This window comes from Cupressus sempervirens, chromosome 6 (genome assembly GCF_028749045.1).
Source record: "Cupressus sempervirens isolate cs-2001-9-10 chromosome 6, ASM2874904v1, whole genome shotgun sequence".
Taxonomy (NCBI): domain Eukaryota; kingdom Viridiplantae; phylum Streptophyta; class Pinopsida; order Cupressales; family Cupressaceae; genus Cupressus; species Cupressus sempervirens.
Window position 1 is genome coordinate 17,631,057 of NC_143123.1, and position 17,504 is coordinate 17,648,560.

A 17,504-nucleotide genomic window follows, 5' to 3' on the forward strand; every position below is an offset into this window, starting at 1 on the left:
CAAGAAGTGTCCAACTTCTCGCGATAACTTATTTTCTTCTCTCACACATGGAAGGTAAAAACCAAGACGCCCAATAGTGACTGTTATTTTATTTTTTTGCATTCTAGAGTGCTTGGAAGAGAGGAGAAGAGTTGTGGAGGAGAGAAATAGTGTTTGGAAGCCTTGTCGAGCAATTGCAAATGGGTTTGAAGCTCTTTTCAAGAAAATCCAGAATCACAAATAAGTATTCTAAATTCTTTTTCTTGAGTTAAAAGTTGGTTTGTGTTGGCTTAGTTGCATGTAACTTGATTAATCTCTTGAATACTAAGATCTAATACCATATTTTTACAATTTTTCCATAAAAAATCATAGTTTTCTCAATAATTTCATACCCTAACACGTTTTTGGTTTTTTTCTTTCAAGTTTCAGCTTGTGTTAAAACTTATAATCTAATTTAGTTTGTTCCTAAATATGTTTATTAAATATCTAATTTGTGGCTTCAATTTTTGTTTTAGTATGTGTAGGTTGATTTTACATTAATTGACAAATATGGCTTCTTCTACAACTAGCTTAGCTGCAACATCTGGCAGTGTCTCCATAGCTACATGTCCATCATGATTTGTAGGCACACACCCTAAAGGGGCTAGAGACAAGGCATGAAAATATGGCTTTCAAGGAACCGAGTATAATAGCATGATATGCATTAAATGTAGGAATAAAATTTGTGGAGGCATATCTTGTTTTAAGTACCACCTTGCTCGTATAAAAAAGCATGACACAAGGGTTTGTGATGAGACAACTAAAGAAATAAAACAAGAGATGCTTGCCTTGCTCAGTGCCCAAGAAGAGAAAAAGTTGAGAAGGGCAAAGGCTAAATTGACCATGAGGTCAGCCATTTTTGAATTGCAAGGTATGTCTCCATTAAGAATCATTTATTATTTTCTAATCTCCATTAGCAGTTTGTACTTAGGATTGTGCTAAACCAATGATCATAATGAAATGATGTGGGTTGTGACCAGGCATCCTAGTCAACCCTAATGAAGAAGAAGAAGCAATTGAGGGAATAGTGGACTCTCTTCTTGGCCCACCAATCCACACACCTACCGTTCACTCATCTTCTACTTCTCTTGGTTCTAGTGGACCACATAAATCTTCTCTCAATGGTTAATTTGTGCATAGAAACACACTTGGAGCACAACCATTACTAGACAGTTTGGATGGAACAATGATGTGCATTGACAAGTTGATATTCAATGTGTCAATTTTTTGTTTACTAACATCACCTTCAATGTTGCAGCAAGTCCATATTTTTTGAATTTTGTGATTGGTTGTACGGTAGCAGGAGGTTAGTTTACTTGTTTCAAATTTTAATACTTTTACAATTCTACAATTTACTGATTTTTGTTGAAAGTAACTTTTTTTAATCAAAGCTGTGTATTTAATGTCATTTTTAATTTTGTGCCTGTAGATTGCTCAAAGATGTTGCATCTAGAGCTAAAGATGTGGTTGAAGAACAAAAGTTACACTGGAAACAGTATGGTTGCACCATACTTTCAGATGAATGGATGGATGGAAGAAATCGTTCCATCACCAACTTTTTGGTTTCTTGCAAGGATCAAATAGTTTTTCTTAAATCCCTGGATGCCTCAAAGAAGGTAAAGACAGCTAAGACTTTGGCTCTAATGCTAGAGAATGTTGTGATGGGGATTGGGGCTGAAAACGTGATGCAAATCATAATTGACAATGCAGCAGCATATGTGGCAGTGGGTAGAATCTTACAAGAAAGGCATAGCACACTCTTTTGGTCTTCCTATGCTAAGCATGTTACTGACCTCCTTTTGGAGGATACAACGAAATTGGATTGGGTGAAACCGGTTATAGAGGATGCAACGAAGATAACAAAATATATCTAAAATCACCCCTGGGTCCATCACTTGAAGAGAGACTTCATCCATGAGGAGTCAATTAGACCTGTGGTCACAAGATTTGCAACAATTTTTTCAACATTGCAAAGTGTTCTTCATTACATGAATCCTTTGAGGTAGATGTTTGGGAGACCACCATGGCTAGAGTCAAGTTATTCAAAGAAGTTCAATAGAAAGAGTGTTGCACGCATTGTCTTTGATAGCCACTTTTTTTATCTAGATATAGAAATTGTGGAGGTAACTTGGATACTTCAAAAGTTGAGCATTTATTTTTTTTGTATTCATTAATCAAGTCTTTCATTATTAATTTATAAACCTACTCTCTGATTAATTAATCATTTTCTACATTTCAATTGTAGGTGGTAAAACCCTTGTTTAAAGTTCTCTAGTTAATAGATGGGGAACAAACCCCAATGGGATCCCTTTATGAGGCCATTGATAGGGCCAAAGAGGCTATAAGAAATCAATACAAGGGGAACAACCTAAAATTTGAGCTCGTATGAGAAATAATTGATAGGTCGAGCAATCAGCTCCACCAACCCATTCATGTAGCGGGGTATTTCCTCAACCCTCATTTCCGCTTCTCTCCATCATATGGGGATCCCAATGGAGAGGTTATGGAGGGCTTCAATGAACGCATCTAGAGGATGGAACCTAACATTGCGGTGAGAGACCTCATTGTGGCCGAGATGGAAGTGCATCAAAATGCAATGGGCAAGCTATTCTCCTCAAACACGGCAAAGAGAGGCAAACACACTCAAACTCCAGGTACAATATTTGGAATTTGGAGTCAAATTCACATGCATGATAAGTAGATAAATATTAAGCTACGAAAAATCGTCCTCGCCGTTCTTTCTAACTCTTTAATATTTATCTTGTAGATGGTTGGTGGCAAAATTAGGGTGGAAATGTCCCAAATCTGCAAAAATTTACCCATCGCATCTTATGTCAGCTATGTAGCACATCTAGTTGCAAGTGCAATTGGAGCCTATTTGAATCTGTTACATCCCAAATTTCAAATAAGTTTATAGCTGTTGCAATGATTAGTTAGAACTATCAAATGTCATGATCATGTGAAAAGGGAAATTATAGTTAACTGTTTATTTCATGCGAAATTGAATTGTTATAATCTGATGAATTTGAAATTGATTACCTATTTATCATATATACTTATTGATGATGGTAGTTAGCTGTTATTACATTTATCAGTTAGTTCTAATGTTTGATTTAAATGAAGGAACTTGTTATTGTGGAAATGTTGCATTGGTGGTTGGGAGCGCAGACGAAAGGGAGAAAGCATTGCTAAACGAGATTCAAGGAATGGGGCACTATCCTAGTCTATTATCAGATCATCACGTATAACCTCTAACTACCTTGATGAAGGATTTAGCGACTTCGCAATAGAGTACACAATTGGACAATCATGAGCTACTTGGTCAAACATTTAAAAACAGTAAACATCTAAATATATTGGTAAGAGCAATTACCTCTCTGTTCATCTGAGTTTCCGACAGTGTTATCATTATAAGTTATTTTATATATATGTGTGTGTGTGTGCGCGATCACCTCGATACATGGATGATACTTATTCTCATATATATATGTATATGTATATATATGCACATGCATATACAAAGGGAAAATAAGGTTAGAAATAAATCATATATTCTCTCCAAATCATATACGTATATAAATATACGTACACATATAGGTACGATTATAGGAATAATCAAGTAGCATGATGATTCCCTATATTTTATATATATTTATAAATATATGTATATATATAATACTGATTTTTTTTCTTTAAATCAAATAACTTCATATTATTCCCCCTTCATTTCAACTTGGCGACCCATACAAGTAGGTGCTGTTTTATTCTTAACCAAAGAACTTTTAAAGAATCATGAACCAGGTGATCTTGTCAACCGATGTTCTTTCTTTTTTAACTGACCACAAGTCCAAGTTATATACACCACGGGTGCGAATGATCAAGCATTCCTTTTCTAGTCTTTTCCGCAGAAGAGAGCAAGCATTTTTCAGTCTTTCCGCCAAGCAGGCGTTCTCTCTCTTCTTTTTTTCCTGTCTATTCTCTTTACCTTGTTTTTACCTCACAACTTCTCTCCCAATCTAATATCTCACACAAGTGGAGCTCGGGCAAGTTCTAATACTCCATCTTCTTGAACAGGTTATGCTTTCTTTTGCATGAATCAAAGATTGTAATATTGTATGCTTAGTTATTCCACTATGTGCGGCCAGCATGAATATAATGCCTATTCAGATCTTTTTTTTTTTAATTTATCAAAAGGCCGAACCCATGGCCAAGTTTGATCTATGTTATGAACCGATCCACATCTTGATCTTATATCATGTGAATCTATTTATGTTTCAAAAACTCTGAATGCCATGAGGAGTAAAATATGTACATGCGGGTGCACATTGTACTCCCAATATATGAAATCTTATAATGAGACCATGTGTAAGGATCTCAAAAAATTGATGAAATCCAAGGACTCACCAAGGCAGAGAAGCCTTAGATAACAAGTGAAGGGTAGTTCCCTACAAGAAAAATACAATATGTCAGAGCTTTCGTGAATGATAAGTATCTTTAAATGCAAAACTATTAAAAGAGTCAACTCATGAATGTCCAATGTTATACTCTGTGGAAATGTCAAGTGGTGGTGATCAAGTTATCTGATACCCATTTAAATCCTTGGCCAAGGTTGTTTAGAGGCATGTTTGCCTATTATTTGATCACTAAGACGTCGATGGTGCCAATTAACAGAGAAAAGGTTAAAGGAGGAATATCCTCAACCTTGCCAACTACTGAGCGGACACTCTAACACCGAGATGCTCGATTGGCTGGACTATAGTGCCCCAAGCCTAACCTAGGGTAGGGAGGGCCTATCTTGTTAAAGATTGTGTGGGGATGATTTAAGGTCTTTGGTTGGTAGGTTAGGCCTATGTCAATGCTTCTCCTCTTTCCTAAAAGTCAAGGCTTGATCAACGCATTGTCAGTTATTTCAGTTACATGTATGCAATCTAAAACCTTATTTATTTCCTTTGAATTAATCAGCCTAGATTTCATTTCTAGCGTATCTATCAGATGTTAATATGTGATTTAGATTTATTGTTTCCTTAAGATGATTACGAATGATTTAGATCATGATTACTAGTTTCCTTCAAATAAATGTAAATGAATTAGATTATAATTATCTGAGAAGAAAACCATTATCTTGATGATAAATACTTGATGTAATTAAGTAATGATTGTAATACTAGGGCACACCTTTCTATTTATAGTACAGGACAAGAACTTAAGTCTTAATCCCTAGGGCACAATTATCTATTTTTAACTTTAGGAAAATTCGTATGTTACAGAATCCATTCACACGAAGAAAGGTAACAAGTTGGCACTGAAATGCCTAAATGACCTTATCTTTGTGCAACATAACCTTAGGTTGTACATAAGATTGGTAGAGTCATCACCAGTTGAGCCACTTGATTTGGATGACATAGATACAACACAGGAGCAACATCCATTGTTCACAGAGGATGACATATATGATTTGGAGAGGCAAGCTATGGAGGAGGGTTTTGCATCAGGACTAGACGATATTCAAGAGGAGGGCAGTGAGAATGAGGACAGTGACAGTGAGGATTCAGATGATGGGGAGTCATTTCTAGTGCCAGCATCAGCACCATCTACATCACAGAGGACTATTAGGGCTAGAGCCACTAGACCCCCTCCCTCTCCCATAGTTTTTACTATAACTACTGGGAGAGGGAAGAGGATAATGTAGACTAGTTTCATATTGTACTTGGCATTTGTATTTTCTTATCTTTTTACAAAGACAATTTGGTATTTGTAGTTTACTTCAGAGGTCAAAGTCTCTAACCACATCGGCATTCCTCGTAACGATGAGATTTTTCTACTTATTGTATTTATATATATCTAGAACAGCTTGTTTGGTTTGTTTACTCATTTACTGACTCATTAGATGCATCTACTTATTGAATTTTGCAAAAATATTGCAGTTTTTATTAAATTTAAGTCATTTTAAAAATTCTCAATACTTTCCCAAGAAGTTACTAATTTATCTCTAACATTCGTAGGGAACTTTTTTTGCCTCGCTAATAAGTGGCAGAGAACGAGATTTTGAACTATGCTTTAACTATACTATTTCAAATAGTTGAATTGCCAATGTTTTGCAATGCCAAGCCATTTAAGTCATATGAAAAGTATCCATGAAGCTACAAGTTTGATAGACATGAAGAAAATATATATGGTTTGTAAAAGGAAAAATCAAACCATCTCTCTAAGCATTTTTTATAGTTGCTTTTTCTTGGCTAAAAGCTTGGAAAGGGTTTGAAGGAGAGCCAATCTGCAGGGACTGAGCATTCTTGCATGATTTGTGTGCACTTGAAATCAGCATTTGTGCTGGTGAATTGTTCCATCATCAGCAGTTATATTCAATAACCGAGATTGCAAATAACAGCGATGCTAATGTGATTAGAGATCAGCATTAGAAGTAAAATGACTTGCATGAAGGGATGAGATATTTGGTGCAGTGATTACATTCAAGCACGCTGCATTTGAAAATACTGGTAGCCATTTTTCATGTAGAGAACCGATTCACAATATAAAGAGACAGTATTATTTATTATTGGGTTTGCATTTGAAGGGAAGGCACATTTTGCTTCCTAGGTGCCAGCATTTTCGTTCCAGGGAATAGCATCAAGAGGATCTTCATTATATTTATCTGCAATCTCTATTGGAGAATCCACATTGACTGCAAATCAGTTTACAGGTTCATAGAAAATATAATATTTGATGTCTCTCTGTTGGCATTCTACATATTTCAAGCATAAAATAGAAGTGTTGTGTTGCATTGTAAATAGTTTATTTCCAAGCCTTGTCTTTTGATTTCAAATATTTGTTCAAAATCCCAAAAAAGCATACATATCAAAAAATACAAAAAAATTGCAAAACATAAAATCTTCAAAACATACAAAGATCAGTAATCAGAGAAGCTAGGGTTTTGCAGGGGCTCTTACACATTTGCTACTGTTATCAGTTATTATGGTCATCCTCTGAGGCAGTCATCCTCTGAGGCAACCATACCATCTACAAGTTGTTGGGCTTCCATCCTTGCTTCCGAATATGTAAGATTCATTGTGATTTGTAATAAAACTCAAATATGAAGTGATCAGTTTACTGTTGTAACTTTCTCAGACTTCTGTCATACCTGATGAAGCTAATAAAGTGGTTTTTTCTTGAGAATTTTGATTATATTTTGTGCATATCTTGTTCTTTTAATTCTACATGTCTTCTCATCCTTTGGCATTCAAAACAAAAAAAGTTATTAAAAAACTATGAAATCAGAAATCAGACCTTGCATGCAAAGTATTTGACAAAATGTCAAACATCCAAAAAAAATTTTAAAAATCAGATTGCCCAGGGATTCTTACACCTTTGTCTTAGGTATAAAAAGATGTCATTAGCATAGTTTACTCTTGTAGGCTAGTTTGGAGGATTAACTATATTTTTAATTCATTAAATTAAATTACCTTTAGTTGTTGCAGGTGACTTTATTTAGTTAATTTGATAAAGTGACTAGGTTAAAAAAGAGAAACTAAAATAAACCCATGTTATGGGGGGCAAGAGGGGATTATTTTATTAAAAAGGTCAATTTAAGAGTAAAAATTCTTGAAAGTTCCTAAGTTATAAAAGAGGAATGAAGGCTCATTTGTACTTATTGAACATTTTTATTTCTCTTATTGCAAAATCTTGAACTGTGGTTTCAATTTAAAAACCTAAGAAGAATTAATATATTAAAAATTATCACCAAAGGACCCAGCTAATTGAAACGGTGTTGTACAAATATTGGAGTGTGTTTACCGTACAGGGTAAACGGTTTATTAATGCATTCAGACAATAGACAAGAACATGTACCACGGAAGTATTCCTTTTATCATTCGCATGTATACAAAAGATACTACAATATTCGATACGATTTATTACAATCATGATGATTACAAAGTCCATTCCGGATAGTGTACATATACCTTCCCAAAGGGGTGACTCAACCGTCACACGCCCGTTCGGATACAATTGTACCCGTCAGCTACAATATAGATTTTACCAACAACATCATCCCCCCCAAAAGAAAAGTCGTCTCTGGACAACAATTACAAGATATCTGAGACAGATTAACAAAACAGAATACATTAACTGACTTACTATAACAAGATAGATCTGTTTTCATCACATCACATTCACATCCTCCCGTGCCTGCACCAAACTGGTCTCCAAAAACACGTTGCATCTGTAGCCTCTACTAACACAATGCTGTCACCTTAGCCAATCTGACCTTAATAGCCACCTGTACCGCCTTCTTTACAACTGAGTGTAAGAAGCAATGTGGTATTTTAGACAAGATAGACCAAGTCAAACATATCAGTGCCTAGAAGGAAGGAGTAAGTGCTTCCTTAGGGAGTAGTTTTGACAAATCACGGCCCTCCAAAAGTTAGTCACTACACTTGAGCTGTTGTAAAATTAAAAGGGGAACCGTACCATAGGAAGAGCAATCATATAACCACAGAGGAAGCAAAGAGTATTTCAGTTTAATAGTATTGATCAATCTATTCTTCATGTCAACCAAGATATTGTGAATATTAAAAATCCTTAATTGTCACATTCTGATATGTAATGTCTCTGTTCAATGTTTTGTATTTGCAATATAAAGAATTATAGAAAAATATTGTTGGTTGTTTATATTATACAATAAATTGTGTGTGAAATTTGAATGAAGTTGGCACAAATTTAAACATTGTGAAGTACTGTTATGATGATTGTGTCACATTTTATCAAAAAAGTTAAATGGCATACAATCGAGGTTGCCGGTTTGGATTTGGGTTCGAATGCGGGTTCAAGATTCGGTTTCAAAATTCATTCAAATTTTTTGGGGCCAGGTTTGAATTCATTTTGGGTTCATCGGACATCCATACAAAAAAGATGTTTCCGTTTTAAAAATGTGTATTCATATGTATATAATGTATATGTATATATATGTAGCAGCAAATAAGTTCATACACCACAATGCTAGAGTAAAGCAACATAGATAAATACACCATGATATATATTAATGTTTTAGTCCAAATGACATATGTTTTACCTTTTTAGCCTTTCTAGTAGTCTATTATAGGAATGGAGGGTTGGATTGACTACAATAGACCAAAAAAACATTTAAAAAGTCAAAAAAATCCATTGTCTGCCAAATTTGGCCTGGGTCTTGCTGCAAATTTGCAAATTCACAGTAAAAACAACAAACTTCTTGTCAGGTTCATCTGACAAAATTTGGGCAAACTTTTACAAGAATTGATCCAGACTTTAGGGTTGCCAGGGAAGAATCTGGTAACAAGGCATACAAAATGTTTGAGTAAACTATATAAAAATTAAATTAAAAAATGCAACATTGCATAAGGTTATCAAACTTAGCATATTCTATTATTAGAAAGAAAAATAAGAAAATAAAATATTAATAAATTACAGAAATTGAATATTTGAATTAATACTTAATCTAAGGCTTATAAACCTCCCAATAATTATTTTTTGTTGAAAAGGAACCATGGCAAGGAAAAGTTCCAGTCAATTACCTTAGTGAGCATCACCTAAATGCAGTGAGCACTAAGAGGAGCATCCACGGTCATGGGGGATAGGTGAACTTTTTTTCATAAAGTATGGATTATTGGAGATTGACTTGAAACTATGAAGTCCTAATAAAACATCTCAGAACTTAGTAGACACCAACCAAAACACCACCTATATGAAATCAAGTCCATTTCCAACTGAAAACTCTTGATCTTCAAGCTGAATATTTAGGTACCACAACTTATAGGAAAAAGAAATAAACATTTTCCATCACAAACCCAACACTTATTAATTATGAAAAATACTTTACTGAAAAAATCTACAAAATTCTCCAATTTGAATATATGTTTAAGAAACAACAATTCACAAACATGTATACTCACCTTTAGGATGTTACCTCGTTTCTTATCCAAGACCAAACCCCTAACCATGTATTTCCAGTCAAATTTCCACTGCAGCAACTGCATAGGATACAATTCCAATGTATTAAGTACAATGAGCTTTGAATATGAAACTCTGTAATCTACAAGAATTAACACACAAAGTTCTATAAATTGAAGTGCATTCAAAGCAATATTTTAAAACAGAGATAATCAAACTGAATTATGCTTTTGTCAATAGCATTGCCCATTACCCTCCTTAATAAAAAAAAAACCTCCCACTAATGTTATTTGCTAAAAAAAACACCAAACACAAATTCTATGTTCCTATGGATTACAATATGGAATACTTAATTCAGTGCACACTTGAAATTGTAAGATTGCATGTAAACTATCAGTTTATAATATTTGTATTTACTGAACAAGAACCCCACCTCTAGTTTTTCAACTCCAAACATTCTACAAAAATAGGTAATTGCTCATTTGCAAAATAAAAAGGTACAAGTTCCTACCTTTGCTTCTGTATGGATTCCCACACCATAGGTCTCCCTCTTCATACACCTCCACTCTCGTATGGGCCTTTGCTTGTTGTGGAATAGTTGTGTCATACAGGCCATACAACTTGAGCTCATTTGTGCTTGTCTTTTCTTCCGCCGCATAAAACTATTTGGCTATATTTAGTATGGAAGTTCTTCCTCCAATATTGGTTGTTTTGTCAGTCCATACGATTTGGCACTCCTATGCTGATTTGCCTCCAATCTATGGTTCGTACATCCATATGACTCAACACTTGCCTCAACTGTATGATGTAATGTGCGCATGTACACCCTATATTTCCCCTTTCCTTCGTCACTCATCTACCTCCTCCATGCCTTTCTCTTTCTTCCTATACAGCTTCCTTTTTAAAAGATCTCCGTTCTAGGGTTCATGTTTTCCCTTTACTTTTATTATTGTCTCCACTTAACATAAGTTCTTTTACTTTACAATTATTTAGTTTTTGTTTTCCAAAATTAACAATAAATATTTTCTTTAAATATCTCATACCTCGTGTTTCATTACTTTCTTTCCTTCCTTGGTACTATTTTTCCCACTTGGATGGCTTTGGTTTGCATCCCCTTCTGGAATTTTTTGGTTTCCCTTTGTCTGTCCATCCAATGGTATGTAGTTTCTTTGTGGGTATTCCTATATTGCGCTCCTACCTTCTTCTTTTTCCTTTTTCTTTGTGCCTTCAAACCTCTATTTCTAACATACTACTCCATACAAATTCCTAGATATGTTCCATAGCACTTGTTTCACAACATGTTCCAAAGCATTTGAGATCAAAGAATTTGTCCACTATGGGGGCAAGTCCTATTCCTTTAAAAATTCCATCTATATATCATCCCCGGCAAGGGTGCCAAATGTCTGTTGTATGGGGTAAATGAATTAATGCATACAGACAATGAAACAAGAATATGTAACAGCAATACTCCTTTTATTATTCGCATATGCCATAGACATTACCTTTATCCTTATGATGATTACAATGATGATCCAAAGTTGTACATATACCATCCCGAAGAACCTTCTTGAAGGGGTCCGTCAGCTACATAACAATTACCGACGACATCAACCTATCGGCTACACAATATTTACCAACGACATTCTTGGGCCAAGGTGGCTCCAATGCCATAGTTAGAGGCATCCATGTGTACATGAAGTTATTTTTCCTGATCCGAGAACACCAGAATTGGTGCACTTACCAACATTGACTTGAGTTCTTTGAATACGATTACATGTTTCATTTCCCATGTAAATGGATCATCCATTCTTGTGAGTTTCTCTAGTGGTAAGGAAATCTCTACAAATCCCTTGATAAATCATCAATAGTATCCCACATGCCCAAAAAGGACTTGACCCATGTTACATCTCCTAGATCTTCCATTTCAATAATTACTTTTATTTTATCTAGGTCGAAATTCATACCCTCCTTGCAAATAATGTGATTGAGTAGTTTTCCTTGTAGAACCATGGACCGACATTTCTTTAGATTGACTATCAGGTGTGCCCTCTAGCACCACTCCATGCATTCCCGTAATGCTACGAGATGTGTTTCCTTTTTGTTGTATATGGACCAATCATCGAGGAATGCCTCAAAATTTCTTATGGACATTGTGTCGAAGATGTGGAGTATAATCCTCTAGAAGGTGGTTGGCAGGAGCATTACATAAGCCAAATGGCATCATGTTATAAGCATACACTTCATCTTCTACCACAAAATTTGTTTTTAATTTATCTTCCTCTACCATATTGATTTGGTAGTAGCCCGAAAACCCATCCATAAACAAGTATATCTCATGCCCAACCACCTCCTCCAATATGGTATCCGCAAATGGGATCGAAAACAGATCTTTAATTGCAACCACATTGAGAAACCAGAAGTCTACACAAATCCTGATCTAATCGGCTTCTTTTTTGAGTAACATGATGATTAGTGACACCCACTCGCTTGTCTATACTTAAAAAATAATTCCATCATTCAATATCTTTGCAATTTCTTCTTGTGCCTTGGCAACCTAGTTTTAACTTTTTATTCATACAGTACAACCTCTTCTATACTAGCCTTGTTTCTAGGACTAGGGGTGTTCTATGTACACACAATTCTAGTGCCACACACTTTAAGTCTTTATATGTCCAAGCAAATACATCTTTATATTCCAGAAAGATTTTAAATGCTGTTGCCTTCAATACGAGGTCTCAATTATCCCCACCAAGATCACCTTTAGGTCTTCCTCTGTTCCTAAGTTTATTTTTTCTATACTTGGTTCCTTATATTCCACTTCTCATCCTTCCTGAATCGATGGGCAAGAGTTTCATCCATGTTGGCTACCCCTTCCTTGTACTCCTTGTGTTTTATTGCATACATATCTCCATTCCCCTATTTCTATAATTTTCAACATGTGGCAATTGGGTTGCAATCCCTCATAATCCTCCATCTAGTAGTAGAACAACCCATTAAGAGAATTGGTTTCATGTTCCAAGCAGCTTCCTAGTCTTAGGAGATCCTCGTCATTTTGCTCCATCCCTTTATTCTTGTCGCACTCACCCTCCTCTAATTCAAAGTCGGATGCCAACTACTGGCTTACTATTTGTCTTTCGAGGTCAATGATGTATTTCCCGCCTTCTCTCTCAATGGATAGTGTATTCTTTTCCCAAATATGGTTGACTTTTGTTGTGATCAGCCAACCTCTACAAGGAGGGCATCATACCCCTTCTTCTCCAAAGTAATGACCACAAAGTCAAGAAAAAATTGGTGTGTTCCCACGATCACTTTTTGCTCCATGAGTTGCGCAAGTGGCTTTATGCCAAGTTGGTGTGCTCCTACCAAATGGAATGTTAGTGACCAAAGTGTTGGTTTTCCCAATACCTTCCATATCTCTCTCAAGAGTACATTTACTCCAGATCCTCCATCCATGATGCTATTGGTGACTATATGTCCCATGATCTCCATTTCTACTACAACAGGGGTCCTTCATACCCAAATTGTGGGCAAGATTGGTTCGATAGGCATAGGGTCCTCTTGAGCATTTCTTCTCCTCTATTTTTGTGTCCTTCCCTTGGCCTCCATTCGTGTCTTCCATGTTGGAGACTATCATTTCAATTGTGGCAATGTTTTTAGTAGATTTGTTACCCATACCAGTACAATGGCCTACAACATCTATTTTATGATATTAGCCTCAGATACTGACAGAGTCGAGGTACTTGTGGCCTCCTTTGTTTGTCCCTATTCTTCTTCCATTTTCATCTCCAATTCCCTTACAGCTTCCTTCAGTCTTTTCCTATCAGTGTGTAGATTTGGGTATGTGGCTTTCTTGGTTTGCAACTCGATCATTGCTAAAATTTCCTCCATCGGATTTGTTATAGCTATCATGTTCACGGCCTTTCACTTGGGACAGTTGGCATCTTCATAGTTCCCTGGCCCACACCATTTGCACAACATATTTCCACCACCTTGATTGCTTTGACATTCCCATACAAAGTGACCGCATTCACTACATCTCCTACAATGTACCATTGGTCGTCCCTTCACATTGTACTCGATGTGGCTTCGTGGCATGTTGTTTCCTCCATGCCCATTGCTCTGGTAGCCTCCTAGAGAGGCATTCAAGGTCATGACTCTTGGTGGTGTAGTAGACGAAGTGACCTATTCGACTATTACTTGGGTACTTCTTACCTTTAAATTGTACATGCACTCCATCAACAAGTGTCTCAGTACCTAAAAAATATCGCAAAATGATTTCTTGTGACAATTGGTTATGGAGTGCCCTTCATTCTTACACTTTGTACACCATATCTGCTTGTTTTCTTTTGTCTCCATTTCCACCCTAATTTCCTTCATCATCCTCAGCATGTCCTTGCGAAGTGCCTAGATTGTTTGTGACTACCCATTTTTGTCACCATCTAAAGTGCCATCAACACTTAACCTCTTTTTGCCTCACAATGTCTTGTTCTCACTTTCAATATCCATCACCCAATCGCACAACTCTCTATATGAGGATGACGGTACTACCTTCACCTTCTTTTGGATAAATGGTGTTGACCGCTCTACAAACCATCTCTTCTTTAGATCATTAGCCGATTGACTTTCCAATTTACCAATTAGTTTCTTCATCCTACAATATGGTAGGCCCGAACTATCTCATTCTTCCCTTGTCAAGTATTGTATATCTCAGCTACCACTTTGTCATCATCGCGGAGTAGCCTAAGTTCTACTTCAAAGGCTTTTTTGAAAACTTTCCATGTTTCTTTATCCCCTACTGGAAGGTTTGTATACAATCAAATGCTATGCCCCTCAAGGTGGCAGGGAATGCTTTCAACCAATAGCCCTTGTCTTCTTGTCCTTCAACTTCCCAAATGGTCATACACATTTTACAGTGGCATAAGGGATCTTTCGATCCATTGCCACTAAATTTGAGTAGTTTTTGTTTGTCCAGGGGGTTTTTCATTCACCACGTACAATAGGTATCATGCAAGTTATTAGACTTCGGTGGGTTGATTCCTCCTCCACGTCCCTATGCGTCTTATGCATCTTTGACTATGTGTGGATCTTCTACCACTCTAGCTCTGTCATTCACGTCTCAATTGCCTCCTTTGTAGTAGTTCCCATAATCTCTTCTCCCCAAGGTCTCTAGTTCCATTCTCCCTATCCTTATTTTTGATATAGATAGGTTTCCTATTCTCCGTAAGGTGTTCTGAAAGAGATCCACCACATCCCTTCAAGTTATTTTTCTTCGTCTCCTTCCTCTGAGTACACAGATGGTTTTGATGATGGCAACATGCTCTCCTCGTTGTCTCCCTCCTACCTCCATGATATGCTCTGGAAGGGTGATTCTTGTGTACTATCCTTCCCCTCCTGATGGGTAGATGTTTGAATGTTCTGACTTTGAGTGGCAGAGTTGAAGGAATTTTTCGTGTCCTGTTACAATTGCTTTCGTCTTCATATCTACTCTTGGATCCTATGTCATCTTCATAGGCCAATTTCTACTTCCTTCTCAGTTTACGCTTCCTCCTTAGTACGCCTTCTATCTTTTTTGGGGAGGAGGGGCATTATTTTTTGGGATTACTAGGTGTACAAAATCTACTGGTATCTCGGAGTTTCTCCTTCCTTTAGTTCCTCTCCTCGTATAGTTGTAGTATTTGTTGTCTACATTGTTCTCTTTCTATTGCTTCTCATTGCCTTTCGACTTCCAGAAGTGTGCATGCTAATAACTGCAGTTTGGGCTCGAACAACCCTTCACTAATGAAAAAATGGATCTTTTTCCAACACGCGCCCATTACCAGCATCGACCTCCCTAGGGGGATCGAGGAGCTCACAATCCAGTCCCTTCTTGTGTCATTCGGGCTCATGAACGACTACCAGAAATTGCACGGCTTCTTCATGATCCATGCCACTTGGGCTCTGGATGCCGAAAAGAAATTTGGGCTCACGCATGATGAGGCCTTGCACAATCTACTCTTCAAAATTTGTTTCAACACTTGGGGTAGAACGTTGTTGCTATTCCCCACCATCATTCGCTTGATCGGACAATCCGGCACATAGCTGCACAAGGACCAGGTGGATGAAGTCCACGCCGCAGTTCGAACTGTCAATGGTGGGCAGATCAGCATATGGGCTCTAAAGAGCATGCCTCTGGTGAAATCGATTGTCTACGAGGACATGAGACTGGAGCCCATAGTGTCGTTTCAGTACGCGAGGGCGAGGATGGATTTTATGCTAGAATCCCATGATGGGCTTTTCAGGGTGAAGAAAGGGGAACTTCTAGGAGGGTACCAGCCCTTTGCAATGAGGGATCCTCGTGTTTTTGAGAACCTCGATAAATTTGTGCCCTGCCACTTCCATTGCTTCTTATTGCCTTTCGACTTCCACTAGTGTGTGTGTGTGTGTGTGATGTAGAGAGCACAACTAAGAAGCTTCAAATGGGCTTCCCACTCTTGAAATCAACCAACTGGCTATCAAATCTTTAACCTTATTACAAGGTTTCAGAACACTCCAATCCTCCAATAGATTAAAGAAACACAATCTCCAACTTCACCAGGAATCCAAGGACAAAGAACCAAACTTGCCCACTTTATGGGTTTTGCACCAATCTCCCACAACTAGATCAATACTAGGAAAACACCCTAGAAGTTTGTCCCAAGGGTTCTAAGAGGTTAAATGATCTTAGGGTACCTATTTACCACAGACTACACCACTAGCTTGAATCATACACTTGCACAAAGCCTCAAACCCCAATTTGGCCTAGTAGCCCTATGAGCCCCTTTTAGCCCTCTTGAAATGGCTTTTTGGATCTAACTTCACAAAGTTTCAAACAAGACCCAAAACAAATTAGGTTTTTGAATACCCTTTTCAAAGTTACTTCAAACCCCAAAGCATCAAGTTCTAACCCCACTCCAACGTTCCCTTTCCTACACAAAGCAACACAGACCTAAGTGATCAAGTTAGGCTTGGTTTACAAAGCAACCAATAGGAAACAAGGTCATGGAAATGAGCTCAATACTCAAGAATGATCAGCAACACTAAAATAACTTATTTCCAAATGCTCAACCCTTCACCAAGTCCCAAACTCCTTCCTTTTACAAATCAACACACTACAAGAGGTCAAATCCTTCATGGTACTTGAACTAGGGCTTGATTGGAACAATCAAAAAAACACATCCTCCAGTATTGAAACCCTGGAATATTCAAAAGGACCCTACTAACTACCATTTCCCAAGTGGCCATGAAATTCCAACAAAGGAAATTGCAGTTAGAGGCCCATTTTTGCTGTGTGCACCAAAATGCTGTCCTAAAAACTTAGTTTCACCAAAAAAGCAATAACTTGAGTTAGAAAACATGTAGAACGATGAGACCAAAAGAAAAGAAAGATGATTCAAATATCTCTCTCAAACATCCATTAGATCTGGTCTGATAGTCCATACAGTTTGTGCAGCGTGTAAACAACAGTAAAAATGACTGCAAAATTGAATTTCCTTCTTTGCAACTTCTTCCAATCTGTACATTAATGCCCTCCAGACCTCACAAATGAG

The 17,504-nt window shown here is 37.0% G+C and overlaps 1 protein-coding gene across 7 annotated transcripts in view; it reads right to left on the bottom strand.

Annotated features, from left to right (window-relative positions):
- LOC149550827 (HAD-superfamily hydrolase, subfamily IG, 5'-nucleotidase) overlaps positions 1 to 17,504 on the bottom strand; it is a 405,317-nt gene that overhangs the window by 309,382 nt on the left and 78,431 nt on the right. For all 7 annotated transcript variants that reach the window (XM_089786391.1, XM_089786394.1, XM_089786392.1 and 4 more), the window contains one exon: positions 9,942 to 10,019. In XM_089786391.1, the coding sequence (XP_089642517.1) occupies positions 9,942 to 10,019 (78 nt within the window). The remainder of the gene's footprint in view (positions 1 to 9,941; positions 10,020 to 17,504) is intronic.